Source organism: Culex pipiens, chromosome 2 (genome assembly GCF_016801865.2).
Source record: "Culex pipiens pallens isolate TS chromosome 2, TS_CPP_V2, whole genome shotgun sequence".
Classification (NCBI taxonomy): Eukaryota; Metazoa; Arthropoda; class Insecta; order Diptera; family Culicidae; genus Culex; species Culex pipiens.
In genome coordinates this window covers 175,988,590-176,010,208 of record NC_068938.1, presented here as the reverse complement: position 1 = coordinate 176,010,208, position 21,619 = coordinate 175,988,590, and the positions used below count along the sequence as shown (strand labels likewise).

Here is a 21,619-nt window from a genome sequence, read left to right as displayed (position 1 = left end):
CCTTAACACAATTTTCCAGGGAACCTTTCGCCTGGTTCGTACGCTCCTTAACCCTCTCTAAAGCTTTCCTTTTGGTTTCTTCCCGCATGCGCGCCTGCTTCCGGTTCAAAAGTTCCCGCGCATAGTCAGTGGCTGCCTCCGGGTGGAATCTGGCCACGTGTATCTGCAAACACGATCGGTTGGTGAGCCGTTTCTTGCAGATCTCACACTGAAAATTCCTCTCCCGCCCGTGGACCGATTCGATGTGAGCTTTTATGTTGTACTGAAAGCTGAGGCGTTTTCCACAGATTGGACACGGAAATGTTTCGGGGCCCATTTCTGCGTGTTTGATTTGCATGTGGGTTTTCAGGCATTGTCTTTTGGAGAATCGAGTACCGCACAGTTTGCACGGAAACTTCTTCTCCTGAGGATGTACTTGGTCGTAATGTTCGGCCAGACGTTCTTCGGTGAACAACTTTTCGTCACACAAGTTACACTGTCGTTCATCAATGGCACATTTAGCTTCATGAGCTTTTCGAGCTGGTTGGGACGTAAATCCTTTGGTGCAATTTTTACGACAATTGTACGGAGTTTTACCTTCGTGTTTGTTCATATGGGCCTCATACTGGTAGTGCTGTGTGAACGTTGCCGAACATATTTGACACGTGGTTAATCCAGCACATCTCGTCATGTGTAGTTTATAACTTCTCTTCAACACGAATGTCTTACCACACTTTGAACATTTTGGTTTTTCACTGGGCCTCACATTCTTCTCATTGAAGGCTGGTTCCATTGCGTCCTTTGCTGTATCTTCTTTCGCTAACGTTTCAACCGTCTCTATTTTGAATCCACTGAACTCTATCGCTGACTCGAGTTCTCCTTCCTGATCTGTTGCCCTCAACTCCTCCTCTATTCCGATCTGCTGCACCTGATCTTTGATCATCATCCGAACACTCTCGATGATCGCCAAGTTCTTCATCGAAAACCAGTCGTCTTCACACCTCAGCCCTTGACCGATTCGCTCTGCCATACAGTTTGCTTTGAAGCATCGTAGCCGAAAGTCCTGAACGAGTTGCATCAGCTTCCAGCACGGTTTGCAAATGGAAAAGTTGGCGAGCTGGAAGTTGTAGCCGAGCATCGATTGGAAAGAGTTTCGAAGTTCGGTGGTACTACCAACGACGTGCTTGTAGAACTCGACATTTGACGGTTGTTCACGCAGGCAAAAGGCGCAGAACGGATCGGGAGTTATTGGTAGTGTAAACTGTGGTAGCTCAGCGGAAAACTCCATGTTTTCTCTAACGGTGCAGGTAGTTGTTACTTTGTGATTTGCCTAGATCTGAATGATGTTGAGCTGTTCTAAGCTTACTCGTTTTATACCTCAGCAGACACGTTAATCAGGTATATTCAGCATAGGTATCGCATTTGTTTGCTTGTAACTTCAAGTACCTTTTAACAATTTCATCTTGACGTTGTCGTGCTATCTTGTCGTGTTAACACACGTTTTAATGTTTGACCTTGAATAAACAATAATGAGAGCACGCAATATAAACAAAAACAATCACGTTTTGTTCGATTGACCGTTCTGTGCATTGTCCTGAAGAATTGATTGCTGGAGTCTCGAGTTATAATTACAAATGCTTGCGATATTCGAGCTCGTACTTGTGTCAAACGCGTTCCGGCCTGAAATCCCTTTGGCACATTGTCGCACTTTCATCAATTTTCGGGCTTTGTCAAGATAGCACGACAAGATTGAAACTCTTCCATATAAAGAGTGACAAAAACGCACAGAGTAGTTATTTTTTGAGTTTTTATTGAATATTTTAGGATTGAAATCAAATCTATTTAAAAAAAAACTTTTTCTGTACCATCTGTCTTTTGTAGCTTTGTTGATAAGTAAAGTAAATTAAGGAAACCATTTTTCAAGGGTGTCGGGGTCGACGTTTACCAAGCGGCTTCAGTGACATTTTGGACTAAATGAACGATACAATTTTCAGTGTGAATATTAGCACTCCAAAGGTGGTCTTTCTTGAAGTCCTGAAAAGCATGAAATGTAAATTTTTAAACCGAGTTATGACTTTTTTTAAATTGTCAACTGGGGCGAATCGGGACTACAGGCTGATTAAGGACAACACGTTTTAGATCACTTTAAAAGCTTCAAATTAGGGAAGGAATGAACATGTTTTGTTGCTCTGAATCTTGTCTAACCGAATCCAGTTCAAAAAAGCAAAACATTAGGTTGCAACATTGCCTAAACTGCTGTACCAATTCGTCCCATGTGTCCCGATACGTCCCAGATGACGGTATTATGTTTTTTTTTCACTAAACAGCCAAATATTTAATAAAATGCATTTTTAAAATGATTTATTACATTTTATTATTATTTTTCTCCAATTGATCTGAAAATTTTAAATTTTATTTGTTTAACATTGAAAAAAAGGGTATTAGTTGCTCAGATATTGGCATTACAAAATATGGGGTTGTTTGAGTTCAATCAGAGGACAAATCTTCAATGTTTCTTAGACGAAATTTCAAAGCATTGTCTTTTTGACTTTTTGAGAAAAAATAGGTTTAGAATTTGTCACTAATGTGCACTCTTTTAATAAAAAAACAAGGCGCTTAAAATTGTTGGATAAAATCATACCTTAAGTAATCTTAAGGTATAAGTGAGTAAGAGTGAGCTTTATTAAAATTTCTGTAAATTACTTTTCGATTTCAAATTTGAAGTTACTGACTCAGGCGATAAAACAATGTTGATATTAGATTATTGTAAAATTGTACTCAGTTAGAATCACGTATAATAATTTACATTCTTCTGAATCTGACTGACTACCCGAGCTTAAAGAAGTTGAGGCTGCAGGGACCCCTTTTTCAAGCAACGATGATAGCTCAGTTGGTAACAACAATTAGTAAAATATTCCTACCTGTATTTAGCTCAAATGTAATCACAAACATTTGTTTGATCTCTCGCAAATTTAGTTTTCTTGCAACATATTTTGAATCGCTTAAATATAAACTATTACCAATCCACACATTACTGATACTTTCTATCTACACGTAAAAAAAATTTACAAATTAAAACATCAAAATAAAAGACAAACTATCATCAAGGGTGACAGAGGGCATGAGGGTGATGTTGGGTTATACAAATTTCAGCATTTTTGTATGACTCAATCTCACCTCCCAGACCCAATGTAACCCCTGATAATGGAACTCAAAATCATAAATATTTAAAAATAAATATGGTGATACTTGATTGACCCACAAAAGCCTGCTTTATAGATTTTAAAATTTTAATTCAGACCCGGGCAGACGGTAATAACAAAAATCATGACATTTCAATAACATTTTTTGTTAAAATAACAGAAACTGTTATTAAATATTCTTGTAAATAATTTTTGGAAGAAAAAATAATAACAGTTTCTGTTATTTTAACAAAAAATGTTATTGGGATGGTATTCAATTGGAAATGTGGAATAAGATAACAATAACAGTTTAAGTTATGTTTTTCCATTTAATTCCATAATAACAGGAACCGTTATTGGTTTGATATTCCATTTGAAATATGAAATAAGATGATAATAACAGTTTAAGTTATGTTTCTCTGTTTAATTGCATAATAACAGGAACTGTTATTGGTTTGATATTCCATTGGAAATGAGAAATAAGACGATAATAACAATTTTAGTTATTTTTTTCATATTCGACCGTAACAAAAAATATTACATTTTGTTTTTGTAACAAAATAATTACTGAATCTGTTTAATAGATAAAATAATTAAGAAGCATCAGATTGAATAATTCAATCTGATGCTTCTTAATTATATTTATTAAATTAATGTAAAATTAAAATCATATTTTTTTGATATTCCTGGACTTTGCCAATTTGTTTAGTCCGCCTAGTTTAGCCAAATATTTTCGAATTATTTGGAGATTCCATTTTCAACCATTAGGTGCATTGAACATGATTTGCCCATGATTCACAAGTATTCTGTACAAAAAAACGTCCGTGCATTCTAAACCCTGTACACTGAAACCCCGTTGGTTTGACACCAATTGTTGTTAAAAGAAAGGGTCACTTTTTAGTCTGTCCCCCATTTTACATAAGCTTACACTTACTGCCAAACATTTGGTTTGAGTTCCGTGTTAAAAAGTGACAGTTCGTTACTGTTAACAGTGGCAAATTTAGTTTGACTTTGTCAAACCAACGCTGTAAATACTAAAAAGTGTCAAACGAAAAAGTGACCAACCACCGAGGGTACTCCCAGTTTTGAGGCAAGACAGTGGAAAAAAAACGAACGAGTTTGAACACAAATAAAATTAAACAAAAGTTTATTACACTTAACTTGAGTTTGTTTGATTTGTCACAATACTTCAATAAAATTTTAATTGGACTAAATTGAAAACTCGGAAATGAAGAAAATCGATTGTGCACGGAGAACTGCAGCGAACATAAATATAATTAAAGAAAAAAAGTATTGGTTTTGAAATTTTCTTTATTTATTTTCTTTATTCATAAAAAAAACTGATATTTTCTTATATTATAAATTAAGGTATTTATGTTTTTTTTCCTAAACCGACCGGTAATTGCCAGTGTGCATAACAAGTTTGGGCACTTTTTCCGAATTCGGTTCATCCGCCATAGTGGCCATAAGTTTCTGCAAGTTCACTGGTAATTTCCCCCTAACTTGTCCATGTTTCAGCGGTGTATGCACTTCGGAAGGAATCGGTCAAGGAAAATTTCAAATGGGCAGCAGCGGCAGCGAAAGCAAGCCAGAGAGGGTGAAGAAAAGCCCCAAGAAATCGCTCCCTCTCATTTGTTCTGCTGTTCGTAAAGCTGTTTCTTGACCCCTTTCCTTCCGATCTGCGTACTAGCCCTTCGAAAGGACGTCATCCGGATTCTGCGGACAGTCACTATCTTGCTCCCCGACCAGTGTTGACACCTTCACAATTTTCTCCCGGATCGCGTTCCAGATTCTTGCAATCTTGGGTGGATTCCTAAACCGTGGATTCTGTCCTTGCTGTTGGCCACTTTCAAGTCGGTGATAGTTGCTCTCGGTGCTTGGACGGCTGCAGAAGAGAAATGCAGAGTTGTGAAATTAACCTTACTTTTAAATTTTATTACTTACCCATTTTCATAACTTGAGTGTAATGCCCATCGAACTGTCAATTCTTCACCCTTCAGATTGCTCGAAAACTGCCCAAGGCCCAAGGATTGACCACATCCGACAAAAATAGTTTCTGGTAGTCCTAATTTGTTCAGCATCAGCGTGTTCACGTCGATCTCTGACAGTCAGTCTGGACATTGGCCCGCGTCTCGGTGCTGGTAGGGTAACCGTATCAATCACGACCATCGTGTCCTCTCCGGGTCGACTTGTTTGAACAAGACACGTACACCAACACCATCAGCCTAGTCCGTGAACGCCAAAATCCGACCCATCGCGATTCCAATCTCACTCGCGATACGCGCTATACGGTTCATCGCAAACCACCGCGATCTTTGGCCACTGATGCTGATGGGAACTCTCGAGCAGTTAGCGATTTGGGCTGAGATCGTTCTTGCGGTCCGCCCCGAGGCCGTGATTTTCGCCAGCTGCTGGAACAGGCTGCACGAGCTGCGCAGAATCGAGGTAATCGCTAAACCAAGCTTAATCCGGCGGTACAACGTTGGTTCTGACGCGAGCACTTGTCGTTGCGGTACTTTTTTGCCGGACGAAATTGTTTGCCGTAGTAGGTCCAGCCGGCACGGAATCGTCTACCTTTCGTTGTTTACATCAGGACAGTGACAGTTGTGGTCGCGGGTGCCCGCTGAGAAATGTAACGCCCCGGTCGGCCTTCATCAGCTCCAGTTTTTTCAACCTTCAGGCTTATCGGAGCGTTTTATTTCTCAGAGGGTGGAATAGTGGGACTGAGTAACGGGATCTTTCAAAATCGAAGTGACGCATTCGCAAATGACGTTGCGTTTTATGTTTCTTGCCGTTCTGTGATACTTGCATGCAAGTATTTCTAGCAAAACAATGTAAATGGGTCATTGTTTGGTCATTGCCGAAGTGTAATAGAGTCAATCCTGCTCATTCCTTATGTAAACATCAACTTACTTGAGCAGGATAGACTCTTTGTTTACACTTCGACATTGGCCCATTTACATTGTTTTGCTTGGTTTTTGGATTGATTGTTTCGCCCTTATTCACCCAATTAGCATAATTTCTACACTAAACCTCATTTAAATCTAGTCAAAGAAAAAAAAAAAAAAAAACATAGTTCGAGTTTTAAAACAAGTTTGTAAAATAATTCCAATCAAAATAAAGAGAATCCAAAACTAAATAACTAATAAAATCATTTCAACACAATACTAACAATAACAAACTAAACACAATTTAAAAATATTTTTATTTTGACTAAACTTTGCGCAAACGTTATTTGTGAACGCCCCCTGAAACGTCAACAGCTGAGCGCAGTCCCGAGCAGACGGAAATAACTTGGGAAGGTCAGTTATTGATATTGTGAGAAGATCGAAATATGTTATTGGGATGATCGGATTAGTTGTTAAAATAACAAAAATCAATAACAAAGATTTGTTCGAAGAATAACTTAAACTGTTATTATGTTGTTATTGCAATAACAAACCAATAACACAGAAGGAATCATGAAGGAATAACAAGATTTGTTATTTTGTGCGGAGAGGTGGAGCAGCATAATAACAAAAAATGTTATTGAACTGGTATGTCTCCATAACAAAAAAAGTTATTGTTTTGGTTTATTTGTAATTTGCAAATAAACCTGCAGTTGCCATAACTCCTCTGTACTAGTCAGGGCTGCAGAGTCGGGTACCTCCAAGCGACTTTGAATCCATACTTTGAAGACAACTCCGACTCTGGATGCAGGATATGACGTCAACGACGACTTTAGCTCTCCAAAAATACCCGACTTCACAGATTCCGATTCCAAGTAAAAGTTGCTGAAAATTAGATGAATCCGATGCAGTCTCCGAGGTCACACTCCAGCTCGAACTTCAACGTCAGCTCCGACTTCCTGGCTCTGTGAATATAATAACAGTTTTTGTTATTCACACTTTAAAAATTCCCAATAAATAAATCAATTCCGTTAGGGAATATAACAAAATAAAAAAAAAAGAACTCTCAAAAGTTAATTTATCGGATTAATTTTAGCTTGAAACCCCATTTCATGACCAAAATAATGATCCCGACGAAATTGGTAAAAATTATCCCATAGTTCTAGCCAATTTTAGCAAAGTCCCTTAGGGGGTATATCAAATAATTAAAAAAATCAACTTTCAAAATTTCAACTTTTTAGAATAATTTTAGCTTAAGGACCCCATTTCATGGCCAAAATAATGACCCTGACGAAATTGGTCAAAATTATCCCATAGTTCTAGCCAATTTTAACAAAGTCCCTTAGGGGGTATATCAAATAATTAAAAAAATCAACTTTCAAAATTTCAACTTTTTAGAATAATTTTAGCTTAAGGACCCCATTTCATGGCCAAAATAATGACCTCGACGAATTTGGTCAAAATTATCCCATAGTTCTAGCCAATTTTAACAAAGTCCCTTAGGGGGTATATCAAATAATTAAAAAAATCAACTTTCAAAATTTCAACTTTTTAGAATAATTTTAGCTTAAGGACCCCATTTCATGGCCAAAATAATGACCTCGACGAATTTGGTCAAAATTATCCCATAGTTCTAGTCAATTATAGCAAAGTCCCTTAGGGGGTATATCAAATAATTAAAAAAAATCAACTTTCAAAATTTCAACTTTTTAGAATAATTTTAGCTTAAGGACCCCATTTTATGGCCAAAATAATGACCCCGACGAAATTGGTCAAAATTATCCCATAGTTCTAACCATCTTAAACAAAGTCCTTTAGGGGGTATATCAAATAATTAAAAAAATCAACTTTCAAAATTTCAACTTTTTAGAATAATTTTAGCTTAAGGACCCCATTTCATGACCAAAATAATGATCCCGACGAAATTGGTAAAAATTATCCCATAGTTCTAGCCAATTTTAGCAAAGTCCCTTAGGGGGTATATCAAATAATTAAAAAAATCAACTTTCAAAATTTCAACTTTTTAGAATAATTTTAGCTTAAGGACCCCATTTCATGACCAAAATAATGACCCTGACGAAATTGGTCAAAATTATCCCATAGTTCTAGCCAATTTTAACAAAGTCCCTTAGGGGGTATATCAAATAATTAAAAAAATCATCTTTCAAAATTTCAACTTTTTAGAATAATTTTAGCTTAAGGACCCCATTTCATGGCCAAAATAATGACCCCGACGAAATTGGTAAAAATTATCCCATAGTTCTAGCCAATTTTAGCAAAGTCCCTTAGGGGGTATATCAAATAATTAAAAAAATCAACTTTCAAAATTTCAACTTTTTAGAATAATTTTAGCTTAAGGACCCCATTTCATGGCCAAAATAATGACCCTGACGAAATTGGTCAAAATTATCCCATAGTTCTAGCCAATTTTAACAAAGTCCCTTAGGGGGTATATCAAATAATAAAAAAAATCAACTTTCAAAATTTCAACTTTTTAGAATAATTTTAGCTTAAGGACCCCATTTCATGGCCAAAATAATGACCCCGACGAAATTGGTAAAAATTATCCCATAGTTCTAGCCAATTTTAGCAATGTCCCTTAGGGGGTATATCAAATAATTTAAAAAATCAACTTCCAAAATTTCAACTTTTTAGAATAATTTTAGCTTAAGGACCCCATTTCAAAAGCTTGACCCCATCGGGGTCAAAATATTGACCCCGACGAAATTAGACAAAATTATCCCAAAGATCTAAACATATTTAACAAAAGAAAAAATAATAACAGATTGTGTTATGGACACTTAGAAACTTTTCCATTTGTGCGATTTGTGGTAATTTTATTTCTAAGTCAGTATACCGAACGAATAACAAATTTTGTTATTAGGAGAGTTTTTGAAATGTATAACATTTCCTCTTATTGGCGTGTTATTAAACATTTTCAATATAATATCACTTCAATACCAAATTTTGTTATTTTATCAGAAACTGTTATTATTTTTTCTTCTTGAAGTTGAACTTCAGGTTAAAATAATAACACTTTTTGTTATTTTAACAGGATTTGTTATTGAAATATTATCAATTTTGTTATTACCGTCTGCCCGGGGTAGGCATTTGTTTTTGTCTAGTTTGCGTCGTCGCGGCAGACGTCCGGGAGTGAGGAGCACCGTTTTGTGTTTTGTTTATTGTTCGTGGGTGTTATTTGTTGTGTTAATTTTGTTCTACCAATGCAATCGCAGAAGGTGGTCTTTTTGGCATTCCGGATTCTGATCCAAATGGAGCCACAGCAGGAAGGTGGTAAGAACCGTGGCAAAAGAAAGCCACAAGACAGTCAACTGCAGCAACAACACCATGAACCTGGTAGCGGCGGAGACCACTCCGGAGGTCCACAGCAGTAACAAGTGGTCAGCAGCAGCAGCATCCTCTACAAGTTCAAGGTCAACAGCAAGGACAAGTAAGAGTTTTTTTGTTTACCTTATTGTTTGCCTTAAATAAACTTACAAAAAATATTTTTATCTTCCAGGCAAATACAGCAGCAACAAATCCAGTCCAAACCACCATCGGAACCGGCTTCTGAATCCGGCGGGTCTCAACAGTGTGGGGATTTTCTCCAGAACATGCAACAGCAGCAGCAGCAGCAACAGGTGTCATAACCTGCTCCTGCACCGGTTCAAGCTGAGCCCCTGAAACAAGCTCAGGGCCAACAGCAGAAGGGAGGTAGTGGCAGTGGAATTTATAAGTAAGTAAATGTTTTCTAAATGTACTGCAACTTACTGTGCAATGATTGAAACTTTATTTTCTGACAGACAAAAATAACAGCATAAAAAACAGGAGCAGCAAGAGTTGGAAAAAACCGCACAGCAACCTCAGCAACCACTGGCAGCTGCCCACTTCCGTTCACCGTTCCCCATCCACCGTCAGGCCTCAGGCAGGCATCTGCCGACCCATGGCCTAATCCGTGGCGTCGAATAGGATCTGTCCGGCAGGAAGATCGACAAGGGAAGCGAAAAATTTGCTGCTGGTAGGTGAATTTCTTGGGCTGCTGGAGTTGAGTGTAAGTTGTTGATGGACCAAATGTGCGATTTGACGGCTGCCTAAATCATCCGGAACAGGACCACAACTCGTCAAACTACTTCGCGTCCAGAACCTTTCTACAGATAGTCCGGGATCAAGGCAACCAAATAACTGGAGAAAGCGCTGAATCCGCGAATGCTGTTCCAGAAAAGTAAGTCTTTTCAAAAGGGTAATCAATGAAAAATTCATAATTATTTTTGTTTTTTTTTCAGAGATGCGATCATCGAAATGACGAAAGTTTCCCACCGATTGTTATCTGAATTTTTCTGTTGAGATGAATATCACCAGAACGACTACCGTCAGATAAGTGCCTTATTTGTATTTCTTTTAATAGAATGAGACACTTTGTGATATTTATATTTATTTTTAGGTTGAAATTCAACTATAACCAACAAGTGCAGCAAAAAAAACAGCCCAAAGGAAATAAGATGTTTGCCAGAGTAATGTGATACGAAGAGACGTAGTGATTTACGTAGTATTTTTTATTCGGAAACATTTTTCAGATAAGGTTGGATCTAATGGTACGTTCGTTTGCAGAGTCAGTGCGGAACTGAGTGCCGCACTCGTCGGTGCCAGTTTTGGTTTATTAGAGGAGAAAATCAACTCGCGACTAAATTTTTAGGCTAGGAATGTGATAAAATAATAACACTTTTTGTTATGCAATCAATCCTTATAAATAACAGTTTTTGTTATTTGGGTGCTCCCCATCTATTGCTCAGAATAACTAACCTTGTTATTCTATTGTTCTGGATTCTATGTTATTAGTATGTTATTGCAATAACAGAACAATAACAATTCTAATCTAATCTAATCTAACACAAACGCAGCCAGTCCGATGAAAGCATGCTGGAAAGTCTTGTGATTAGATTACGCCCCAAGCACTTTTCTTGTCATTATTAATAATTGCAGTACATCCGAGAACACCCGAAAATGTATTGCAAAAATCAAAGCGGCCAGCCCTACTACGTTGTGTTTACCGCAGAGAGGATTCTGAGAACGGATCACATTTCACAGAATCTACAGGGGAGGAAGGATGCGTGGACATACCGTACCAAACGCTCCTGTTTACAGTTTCATTTGTGTTTTGTATGATGTGTTAAGTGTAAAATATAGTGTGGTTATATAATCAAATAAATATAATAATGCAATATAATGATCATTTAATAAAATCCCTTCACCTATATATAATAACCAAGCACCCCAGCACACAAACAGCGGCACGAAAGAAATGAAAATGAGCATGCAAAAACAAGACAGCGCGTCCCCGTGGTCAGCGCACTAATGATGCCATTATTTAATTATAATAACCACTCACCCAAGCACACAAACAGCGACACAAAAGAAATGAAAATGAGCATGCAACAACAAGACAGCGCGTCCCCGTGGTCAGCGCACTAATGATGCCATTATTTAATTATAATAACCACTCACCTAAGCACACAAACAGCGACACAAAAGAAATAAAAATGAGCATGCAAAAACAAGACAGCGCGTTCCCGTGGTCAGCGCACTAATGATGCCATTATTTAATTATAATAACCACTCACCCAAGCACACAAACAGCGACACAAAAGAAATGAAAATGAGCATGCAACAACAAGACAGCGCGTCCCCGTGGTCAGCGCACTAATGATGCCATTATTTAATTATAATAACCACTCACCCAAGCACACAAACAGCGACACAAAAGAAATGAAAATGAGCATGCAACAACAAGACAGCGCGTCCCCGTGGTCAGCGCACTAATGATGCCATTATTTAATTATAATAACCACTCACCTAAGCACACAAACAGCGACACAAAAGAAATGAAAATGAGCATGCAAAAACAAGACAGCGCGTCCCCGTGGTCAGCGCACTAATGATGCCATTATTTAATTATAATAACCACTCACCTAAGCACACAAACAGCGACACAAAAGAAATGAAAATGAGCATGCAAAAACAAGACAGCGCGTCCCCGTGGTCAGCGCACTAATGATGCCATTATTTAATTATAATAACCACTCACCCAAGCACACAAACAGCGACACAAAAGAAATGAAAATGAGCATGCAACAACAAGACAGCGCGTCCCCGTGGTCAGCGCACTAATGATGCCATTATTTAATTATAATAACCACTCACCCAAGCACACAAACAGCGACACAAAAGAAATGAAAATGAGCATGCAACAACAAGACAGCGCGTCCCCGTGGTCAGCGCACTAATGATGCCATTATTTAATTATAATAACCACTCACCTAAGCACACAAACAGCGACACAAAAGAAATGAAAATGAGCATGCAAAAACAAGACAGCGCGTCCCCGTGGTCAGCGCACTAATGATGCCATTATTTAATTATAATAACCACTCACCCAAGCACACAAACAGCGACACAAAAGAAATGAAAATGAGCATGCAACAACAAGACAGCGCGTCCCCGTGGTCAGCGCACTAATGATGCCATTATTTAATTATAATAACCACTCACCTAAGCACACAAACAGCGACACAAAAGAAATGAAAATGAGCATGCAAAAACAAGACAGCGCGTCCCCGTGGTCAGCGCACTAATGATGCCATTATTTAATTATAATAACCACTCACCCAAGCACACAAACGCAATAACAGAACAATAACAATTTGAGTTATTTTTCGAACAAATCTTTGTTATGGAAATTTGTTATTTTAACAACTAATCCGATCAACCCAATAACGGATTTTGATCTTCTCACAATATCAAAAACTGACCTTCCCAAGTTATTTCCGTCTGCTCGGGGACCTCATTTTATTTTATGAGATTTTATTATACCTTCAATGGTTTGTTTCCGATCCTTCTCAGTTTTGGCAGAGCTGTTGATACTACCAAATCATGCAAGAATTCCCAATTTCATCTAAATCTCAAAAGAATCCCTTTTTTCAAACGGCGTTAGCACAAGAACAAGTCATAGGAGCAGTTCTCTACGGAATCGGTTATTTTTTCTTTAATTGTAATTTTTGTATTTTTTAATCCGGCTGAAACTTTTTTGGTGCCTTCGGTATGCCCAAAGAAGCCATTTTGCATCATTAGTTTGTCCATATAATTTTCCATAGAAATTTGGCAGCTGTCCGTACAAAAATGATATGTGAAAATTCAAAAATCTGTATCTTTTGAAGGAATTTTTTGATCGATTTGGTGTCTTGGGCAAAGTTGTAGGTAAGGATATGGACTACACTTAAAAAAATGATACACGGTAAAAAAATTGGTGATTTTTAATTTAACTTTTTGTCACTGAAACTTGATTTGCAAAAAACACTATTTTTTATTTTTTAATATGTTTTAGAGGACATAAAATGCCAACTTTTCAGAAATTTCCAGAATAAGCAAAAAATCTTTGACCGAGTTATGATTTTTTGAATCAATACAGATTTTTTCAAAAAATCGAATATTGGTCGCAAAAATGTTTCAACTTCATTTTTCGATGTAAAATCAAATTTGCAATCAAAAAGTACTTCAGTAAAATTTTGATAAAGTGCACCGTTTTCAAGTTATAACCATTTTAAGTTAACTTTTTTGAAAATAGTCGCAGTTTTTCATTTTTTTAAATAAGTTCCCATGTTTGCGCACCTTTGAAATAAATATTTTTGAAAAGCTGAGAAAATTCTCTATATTTTGCTTTATTGAACTTTGTTGATACGACCCATAGTTGTTGAGATATTGCCATGCAAAGGTTAAAAACAAGAAAATTGATGTTTTCTAAGGCTGGTACAAATATTTTCAAAAGTTTTTGTCACCCCCCCCCCCTTCAAAATTGGCCCCAAATATCAGGGGGCAAAAAAATATTTTTACAATAAACTTCAAAATTTCAATGAAAATTCAAGTGCAACCAGCTGAAATCAAATTAAAATACATTCTTCTGCGTTTAAAATAATTTTTAGCATGTTTGGGTTTATTAAAAAATCTTAAGATTTTTTGAAAATTTTCGATGCAAAATCTTTTTTTTCGATACAATTTTTTTTTTTGTCAGATCTTAGATTTTTTGAAAACTAATGATTGCAAAACAACTGAACTAGTGTAAAATGCATTTTAAAACACTTTTTTCATTTAAATGTGAAGACTATGGCTTGTTATTTATTTTTTTTGCCCCCCCCCCCCCCTTGACCACGGCCAGGGTTGAGGGACAAAAACTTTTTTATATATTTGCATCGGCCTAAGTCTTACCCAAAAAACCCACCATTTTCTAATGTCGATATCTCAGCAACTAATGGTCCGATTTACAATGTTAAAACATAAAACATTCGTGAAATTTTCTGATATTTTCGAAAAAAAAAACATTTTCAAAAATTTAAAATCAAGACTATCATTTCAAACGGGCCAAATATTCAATATTACGCCCATTTTGAATGTTAGTCTTGATTTAAATTTTTTGAAAATATTGTTCCTGTTTTTTAACCTTTGCCTAGCAATATCTCAGCAACTATGGGTCGTATCAACAAAGTTCTATAAAGCAAAATATAGAGAATTTTCTCAGCTTTTCAAAAATATTTATTTCAAAGGTGGGCAAACATGGGAACTTATTTAAAAAAATGAAAAACTGCGACTATTTTCAAAAAAGTTACCTAAAAATGGTTATAACTTGAAAGCGGTGCACTTTATCAAAAAATCACTAAAGTAGTTTTTGATTGCAAATTTGATTTTACATCGAAAAATGAAGTTGAAAAAATTTTGCGACCAATATTCGATTTTTTGAAAAAAATCTGTATTGATTCAAAAAATCATAACTCGGTCAAAGATTTTTTGCCCATTCTGAAAATTTCTGAAAAGTTGGCGTTTTATGTCCTCTAAAACATTTAAAAAAATAAAAATAGTGTTTTTTTGCAAATCAAGTTTTAGTGACAAAAAGTAAAATTAAAAATCACCAAATTTTTTTTATCGAGTATCATTTTTTATCAGTGTAGTCCATATTCATACCTACAACTTTGCCGAAGACACCAAATCGATCAAAAAATTCTTTCAAAAGATACAGATTTTTGAATTTTCACATATCATTTTTGTACGGACAGCTGCCAAATTTGTATGGAAAATTATATGGACAAACTAATGATGCAAAATGGCTTCTTTGGGCATACCGAAGGCACCAAAAAAGTTTCAGCCGGATTAAAAAATTCAAAAAAATCGAATGACCAAAATCTCAGAGAATTGCTCATAGAATGTTAGTCTTGGACTCACTTGTACGGAAATCGTACGAAGAATCTATTTTTGATATCCAAAATTTAGATCAATTGTTGTTTGCTACTTGTATTACGCATTGGTTACTTCAAACGTCAGTATCTCAGAACACCCCTACTCAAATTCCGTATTCTCCCAACAATTTTACATAAGAATTAATTATTGTGAAAAAAACGTTATGTTTGTTCCTGAGATATCGAATTTTAAACATTTGAGTATTTGAATTACCTACATACGCTGCATTTGCCGCTAAATGCATGCATGCTCGTTAATTTGTTTTTTTTCTAAAGCGTTTTAAAGCCGAATAATTTTTTTTATTGATATGATGATGATTCAAGGCAAAATGTTGAATGTAGCAATGAATCATTTTTTCAAAAACATTAAAAAGGTTTATTTCAATATTCATTCAATAAAATTGGTGAAAACAGGTATGAAGGAATAATAATATTTACAAAGATCTTAAAAAATGCGGATAACATTTCATCCATCTTTTTGATAACTTAGCCTGTAAAAAAAATCATAAAGAGTAAAAGATAAAACTGAAAAATAAATCTGAATCTGAACTTAAAAGCAGGTTAATTAAAAGAATTTTTAAATTGAATAATACTCTAAGAAAAACATATTTCAACGTTTTTTAATAGAATACGGGAAATTTTAGAACGAAAAAACGCCATCACAGACCCAAAAAAGAGGATTATTTTAAAAAATTAGATTAAATTATGAAATGAAAGTATCGCGAAATCATAGTTATCTCGAGTATACTAAAATGGATAAAATGTTACTGCGCATTCCTTATTCATAAAAAGCATAGACTAAAAGTTTTTTTTATTTCGAAACTATGAATGAAATAAAAGTTTCATGTATTGGGGACGAAAAATATCAAACAAACCTTTCAGGAAATATTTTTTAGAATTCCTAGAAGGCGTCGCGGGCCATATCCGGTCCGCGGGTCGTTGATTTGCCAGCCCTGATATATTGGCTATATGCCGGGTTGCCAGGTCAAAATTAGAATAATCTGGCCAAGTATCAAAACAAGATTTGACAGACGAAAATCTAATAATTATGAACGGAGAAAGGGAGGGAAGATAAAATTTAATTCAAAAGCTTGTAAAATCCAGGTGGTTAAAGTGATATCTGGCTTCAAAATGGTTGAATTTTCATTTTCAAACATTTATAATAATTATTATTTAATATTGGAAACAAGCTGGCCTTGATTAACAGTTAAAATTTTATTGTGTTAAAAAATCATTTATTTACATAAACTTCATGTTATTACATCAACATTCACCTTCAGTAAAACCCTCAAAATCAACCAGCGTTTGCTGACCATTCGAATTTTTCCTCATTATGGCGTACCTTCTGGTTAACTCCCGCATTCGTGCCTGTCTCCGGTTCAAAATCTCCCGAGCGTTTTCGCTGGCTGATTCCGGATGGAACCTGGCAACGTGCGCCTGCAAACACGATCGGTTGGTGAGCCGTTTCTTGCAGATCTCACACTGGAAATTCCTCTCCCCTCCATGGACCTTTTCGATGTGAGGTCTGATGTTGTACTTCACGGTAAATTGTTTGCCACAGATTGGGCACGGAAATGTTTTGGGACCGGTTGCGCCGTGCTTGGTTTGCATGTGGGTTTTGAGACATGGCTCGTTAGAGAATTCAGTACTGCACAGTTTGCACGGATACTTCTTCTGATTCGGATGTACTAGGTCGTAATGTTCTGCCAGACGTTCTTCGGTGAACAGCTTTTCGTCACACAAGTTACACTGTCGTTCGTTTTTTGCACATTTAGCTTCATGAGCTTTTCGGTACGCTTGGGAAGTGAATCCTTTGGTACAATTTTTACGGCAATTGTATGGAGTTTTACCTTCGTGTTTGTTCATATGAGATTTAAATTGGTAGTGCTGGGTGAACGTTTTAGAGCATATTTGACACGTGATTGTTCCGTTACATTTGGTAATGTGTTGTTTAAAACTTTTTTTTACAGTGAATGTCTTACCACACTTGGCACATTTTTGAATCTCATTGTGCTCAACAATCTTCTCATCGGATGCTGTCTCAGTTTCGGTTTTTGTAAAATCGTCCATCGCAAATGATTCAACCGATTCTATTTTGAATTCACTAACCTCTATCGTCGATACAAGTTCCCCTTCCATATCTTGATCAAGGTTTTGATTGTCTGGAACATCGGTTGCCCTCAACTCCTCCTCTATCCCGATCTGCTGCACTTGATCTTTGATCATCATTCGAACACTCTCGATGATCGCCAAGTTCTTCATCGAGAACCAGCCGTCTTCACTCTGTATTCCTTGGCCGATACGCTCCACCAACATGTTAGCCTTGAAGCACCGTAGTCGGAAGTCCTGAACGAGTTGCATCAGCTTCCAGCACGGTTTACAGATGGAAAAGTTGGCGAGCTGGAAGTCGAAGCCAAGCATCGATTGCAAAGAGTTTCGAAGTTCGGTAGTACTGCCAACGACGTGCTTGTAGAACTCGACGTTTGGAGAATTAGCACGCAGGCAGAAAGCGCAGAACGGAACTGGAGATGCTGGTAGTGTGATCTGTGGTAGTTCAGCGAAAACCTCCATGTTTTCTCTTATAGAATAGGTAGTTGTAGCTGTAAACTTTGCCTTGAGCTGAATGGTGTTGAGGTTTCTTAAGCATCCTCTTTTTATACCTTAGAAGTCACGTTTCCTAGTAAATTTGGAATAGGTATAAAATTTACTCATCTACAATTTCAAGTACTTTCAACGCTTTTCTGACGTTTCATAGGACGATTGAACGAAATTAACGAAAAAAGTGATGCAAAGAACTAAATTCTTCATCAAATATCTTGAACAATATCCATTCCACCACAATTTTCTCCGGATTTCCATCTCATTGCCCATTTCACTAGCTTCATCGCCTTATTGATCCAGCAGGATTCAAGCAGTTTCATGCGTAACACTTTCGTCCTCATTTCCTCCCAAGCTTGAAAGCTGAACGCGAGCATCATCAGCCAGTCAGCCAGCCACCCAGAAGGAAAAGTGCGAATGCACACACGTGTGTTAAGCTGAAGATACGCCGCCCGGAATCTACCTTTTTTTCCACCACGGTTGGCATTTGACTTGAACCTGACTCGGGGCTGACTTGGTCTCAAACGCGTTTATCTCTTTTTACATACTCCACTGGGTAAATTATAGCGCCATATACTATCTCGCCCTGGCGTCGTTTCATATGGGGGGTGGCACTGTCTTTTGGTGGGTGGCGCACTGTTGAAAAAAGGAACCATTTCGAGCGGAAAAGTCACTTTCCACGTTTCCACACGTGAGCTTCAAAGCGGGGGGAAGGTTGTTTGTGGCTGTTACACAAAGGGGGATTTTGGAGCAAAATTATGGCTGCGAAATAAAGACTTTTTCGTTTGAGTCTTTTTTTTTACGAATTCACCTTATTGGGTGGAAGAAAAACATTTTGATTTTGGTGCATTGGAGTAACACGTGCACGAATAAATTTTTCAATAAACCAACCGGTTGAACGATTCGATAGAATCAGAGCTAATAAAGTATCATCGTTTGCGATGGTTGGTTATGACTTTTGTTTACCCATCCTTTATCATTTTGGGATACCACCCGACCCCATTTGATGTGATCTAGATACCTGCAGTTATAGCGAAAATTACCCTTTAAAACCCCTCTCTCTTTAGTTGTTTTGACGTCATCCGAATTTCAACAATGCACTCCTGGACCACTTGCACGTGCAACGATGTATGTATGGTGATGAATAAATTTCATGTATGTGTGCCTGTCCTTCGAAAACCACCCCAAACACCTACTCAACTAAGACCCTCCAGACCTGGTATAGACACAAACTCAACACAACCACCACCAGAACCATACTTTGGGGCGAAGAGGCCACTTGAAACGTCAAAAATGCTCCTGGCGAATTAGAGCCCTCGCTGTACTGTGCGATGCAATCTACACTTTCACTGAATAGGAATAATGCAAACGGACAGGGATGGTAATAGCAACTCGTTGCGAACCTAAATATATTGATGTTTTTTTACTCGAGAATCTATCTGACCCGACATTGCGAAACGCAAAACATTTTTTTTAATAAAATAATAATTTCGGTCCTAATTACATACAATTTCTTGAGTTTCACTTTTTCAAAAACTTATTTTGCAAAACTATTGAGAGAAACTTGATTGCTAACTTTCACTTAATTTCAGTTGAAAACTAATTTTAGGAGCTGTAGTTGAACGTCAAAGTTCTCATTTGCCAACATTAGGTGCAGGATGGAATTGCATGCTTTTTCTCTAATTCTTAATTACAATACAAAATAAAGTTAAACTGAGGACCCCAATAATGACTTTTACCAGATATTTTAGTTAAATTTTTTAGATAAAAAAAATGGCAAAAAACATAAAAACATTAAATAACAAGCCACAATTTTAATATTTCAAAGAAAACGTTACTTGATCCACCCTTAGGTGGTTGGCGCCTTCCTCACATTTAAATAGTGCTATTCAAAATGCAAAAAGTGCGTTAATATCACTTAAGTGCTTATAACTTTTGATAGGTTTGTCAGATCATCAATGTTTTGGACGCGTTAAAAAGGTCTTTTGAATCCAACCTATCCAACGATAGGTCGCATGAGCATTTTCATCAAATTATCTGAGATCCGGCCTCGAAAAAGTGCGTAAATAACACTTAAGTGCTTATAACTTGTGATAGGGATGTCAGATTTTCAATGTTTTGGACGCATTGGAAAGCTCTTTTGAATACTTATCCAACGATAGGTTGCATGAGAGATCCGGACGTTTTCATCAACATATCTGAGATCCGGCCTCCAAAAAGCGTATAAATAACACTTAAGTGCTTATAACTTTTGATAGATTTGTCAGATCTTCAATGTCTTGGACGCGTTGGAAAGGTCTTTTAAATACCTTACTGAAAATGTATAGCATGACGGGTTTTCTTACAAAAACCACCCTTTTTACAATCTTCCGGACTTTTGTTTAAATCGTTTTTTAGCATAACTTTTGAAGTACTTAACTAAACTGCATAATTTTTAATAGCGACTTATGGGACCCCAATACGAATCAAATGACGCCAAAACGGACAAAATCGGTTTAGCCAATGTTGAGATAATCTAGTGACAATTTTTTGATCAACATCTCACCACACACGCAGACATTTGCTCATAATTTGATTCTGAGTCGATAGGTACACATGAAGGTGGGTCTAGGAGGTCTAATTGAGAAGTTCATTTTTCGAGTGATTTTATAGCCTTTCCTCAGTTTGTAAAATAAAGCGAAAAAAACACATTTGCGAAAAAAATATTTTGCAGGTTCGTAAATAGAAATTTAACAAAGCTCAAAAAACTTTTGAATTAACCCAAACATGCTTCAAACTCTGATCTCAGAAGAATGCATTTTTAATTGATTTCAGTTGATAACATTTGAAGTTCCATCGGAAATTTAAAAATGTTCGAAAAAAAAAATTGTTCTGCCAATTTAGAGAATTTAGAAAGTGGTTGACAATTTTTTTTAATAAAATAGCCAATAAAAAATCAGAAAAAAATATAAAATAAAATATTTTCCGTGTTCCTTACAGGAAGAACGTTTTGACAATGTTTCATCAGAATAAAAAAAATCTTAAAAATACTTCTATTAAACAAGTGAAAAAAGGCGAAAAAAAATGCGATTTTTCTGTGAAATTAATTTTGAACTGCGTACTTGAATGATAGAAATTATTCTCAAAATGTGAGGAATCATTTTAAAAACTGTGTTTGATTTTTTTATTGTATGTTATGAATTAAAAGTTTTAAATTTGTTTTCGAATCATTGCTAAATTTCAATAAGTTTCACTTTTGAAAATTTCACTCATTGAAAATGTGTTTCCAAAAGAATCAAATCAAATTTTCAAATGTGTCTCCAAAATTCCAAATGTTTTGAGTAGAAGTAAAATATCGTGAAAGATTTTTTTTAATTAACTTAAGCCTTTTTTTACAAATTTGGAAACTTTTCAATTTTTCCCACTTTTTAAACGTTTAACGACATAAACTTTGAAAAATATTTCCAACGACTTTCTGGAGATTTAATAAATTTAAACTATTTTAAATTTATGACATCTTAGGTCATCGGATTAATGCAATCGTTAATATAATTGAAAAGTTTTAAATGGTTTTAATTGCTTAGTTGCTATTTTTTTTTTTTTTTTTGAATAAAAAGCCAGTTTATTTACCTTCATCGTCCATTTCTCAACATCCAAAAGAGTTATCCAGATTGATCGTGAACGAAAATTGCAAAGATTTGATTATCAAGCAATA

General features: G+C 36.2%; 2 protein-coding genes across 2 annotated transcripts; both read right to left on the bottom strand.

Annotated features, from left to right (window-relative positions):
* Positions 1-3,950: 3,950 nt before the first annotated feature.
* Positions 3,951-6,227, bottom strand: LOC120420549 (uncharacterized). The gene is made up of 2 exons (XM_039583619.2): positions 5,106-6,227; positions 3,951-5,046 (listed from the first exon to the last, which is right to left on the bottom strand). The coding sequence occupies exons 1-2, from the start codon at positions 5,240-5,242 to the stop codon at positions 4,848-4,850; spliced, it is 336 nt and encodes a 111-aa protein (XP_039439553.1). The 5' UTR covers positions 5,243-6,227; the 3' UTR covers positions 3,951-4,847.
* A 9,082-nt stretch (positions 6,228-15,309) lies between these two features.
* LOC120420547 (zinc finger and BTB domain-containing protein 47-like) lies at positions 15,310-17,898 on the bottom strand. Its single transcript, XM_039583616.1, has 3 exons — positions 17,437-17,898; positions 16,670-17,076; positions 15,310-15,337 (listed from the first exon to the last, which is right to left on the bottom strand). Exons 1-3 carry the CDS (start codon positions 17,896-17,898, stop codon positions 15,310-15,312), a joined length of 897 nt encoding a protein of 298 aa, XP_039439550.1.
* Between the last annotated feature and the right edge of the window lie 3,721 nt (positions 17,899-21,619).

Excerpts from the sequence above, each read along its gene's own strand:
- LOC120420549 (XM_039583619.2), bottom strand. The coding sequence starts at position 5,242 with ATGCTGAACAAATTAGGACTACCAGAAACTATTTTTGTCGGATGTGGT. Across the intron at positions 5,047-5,105 it reads CACTCAAGTTATGAAAATGG|CCGTCCAAGCACCGAGAGCA; the intron begins GTAAGTAATAAA and ends TCTCTTCTGCAG.
- LOC120420547 (XM_039583616.1), bottom strand. The coding sequence starts at position 17,898 with ATGGAGGTTTTCGCTGAACTACCACAGATCACACTACCAGCATCTCCA. Across the intron at positions 17,077-17,436 it reads AACTTGTATCGACGATAGAG|TGTAACTTGTGTGACGAAAA; the intron begins GTTAGTGAATTC and ends AACGAACGACAG. Across the intron at positions 15,338-16,669 it reads ATGCGGGAGTTAACCAGAAG|ATTCTTCGTACGATTTCCGT; the intron begins GTACGCCATAAT and ends TATCAAAAATAG.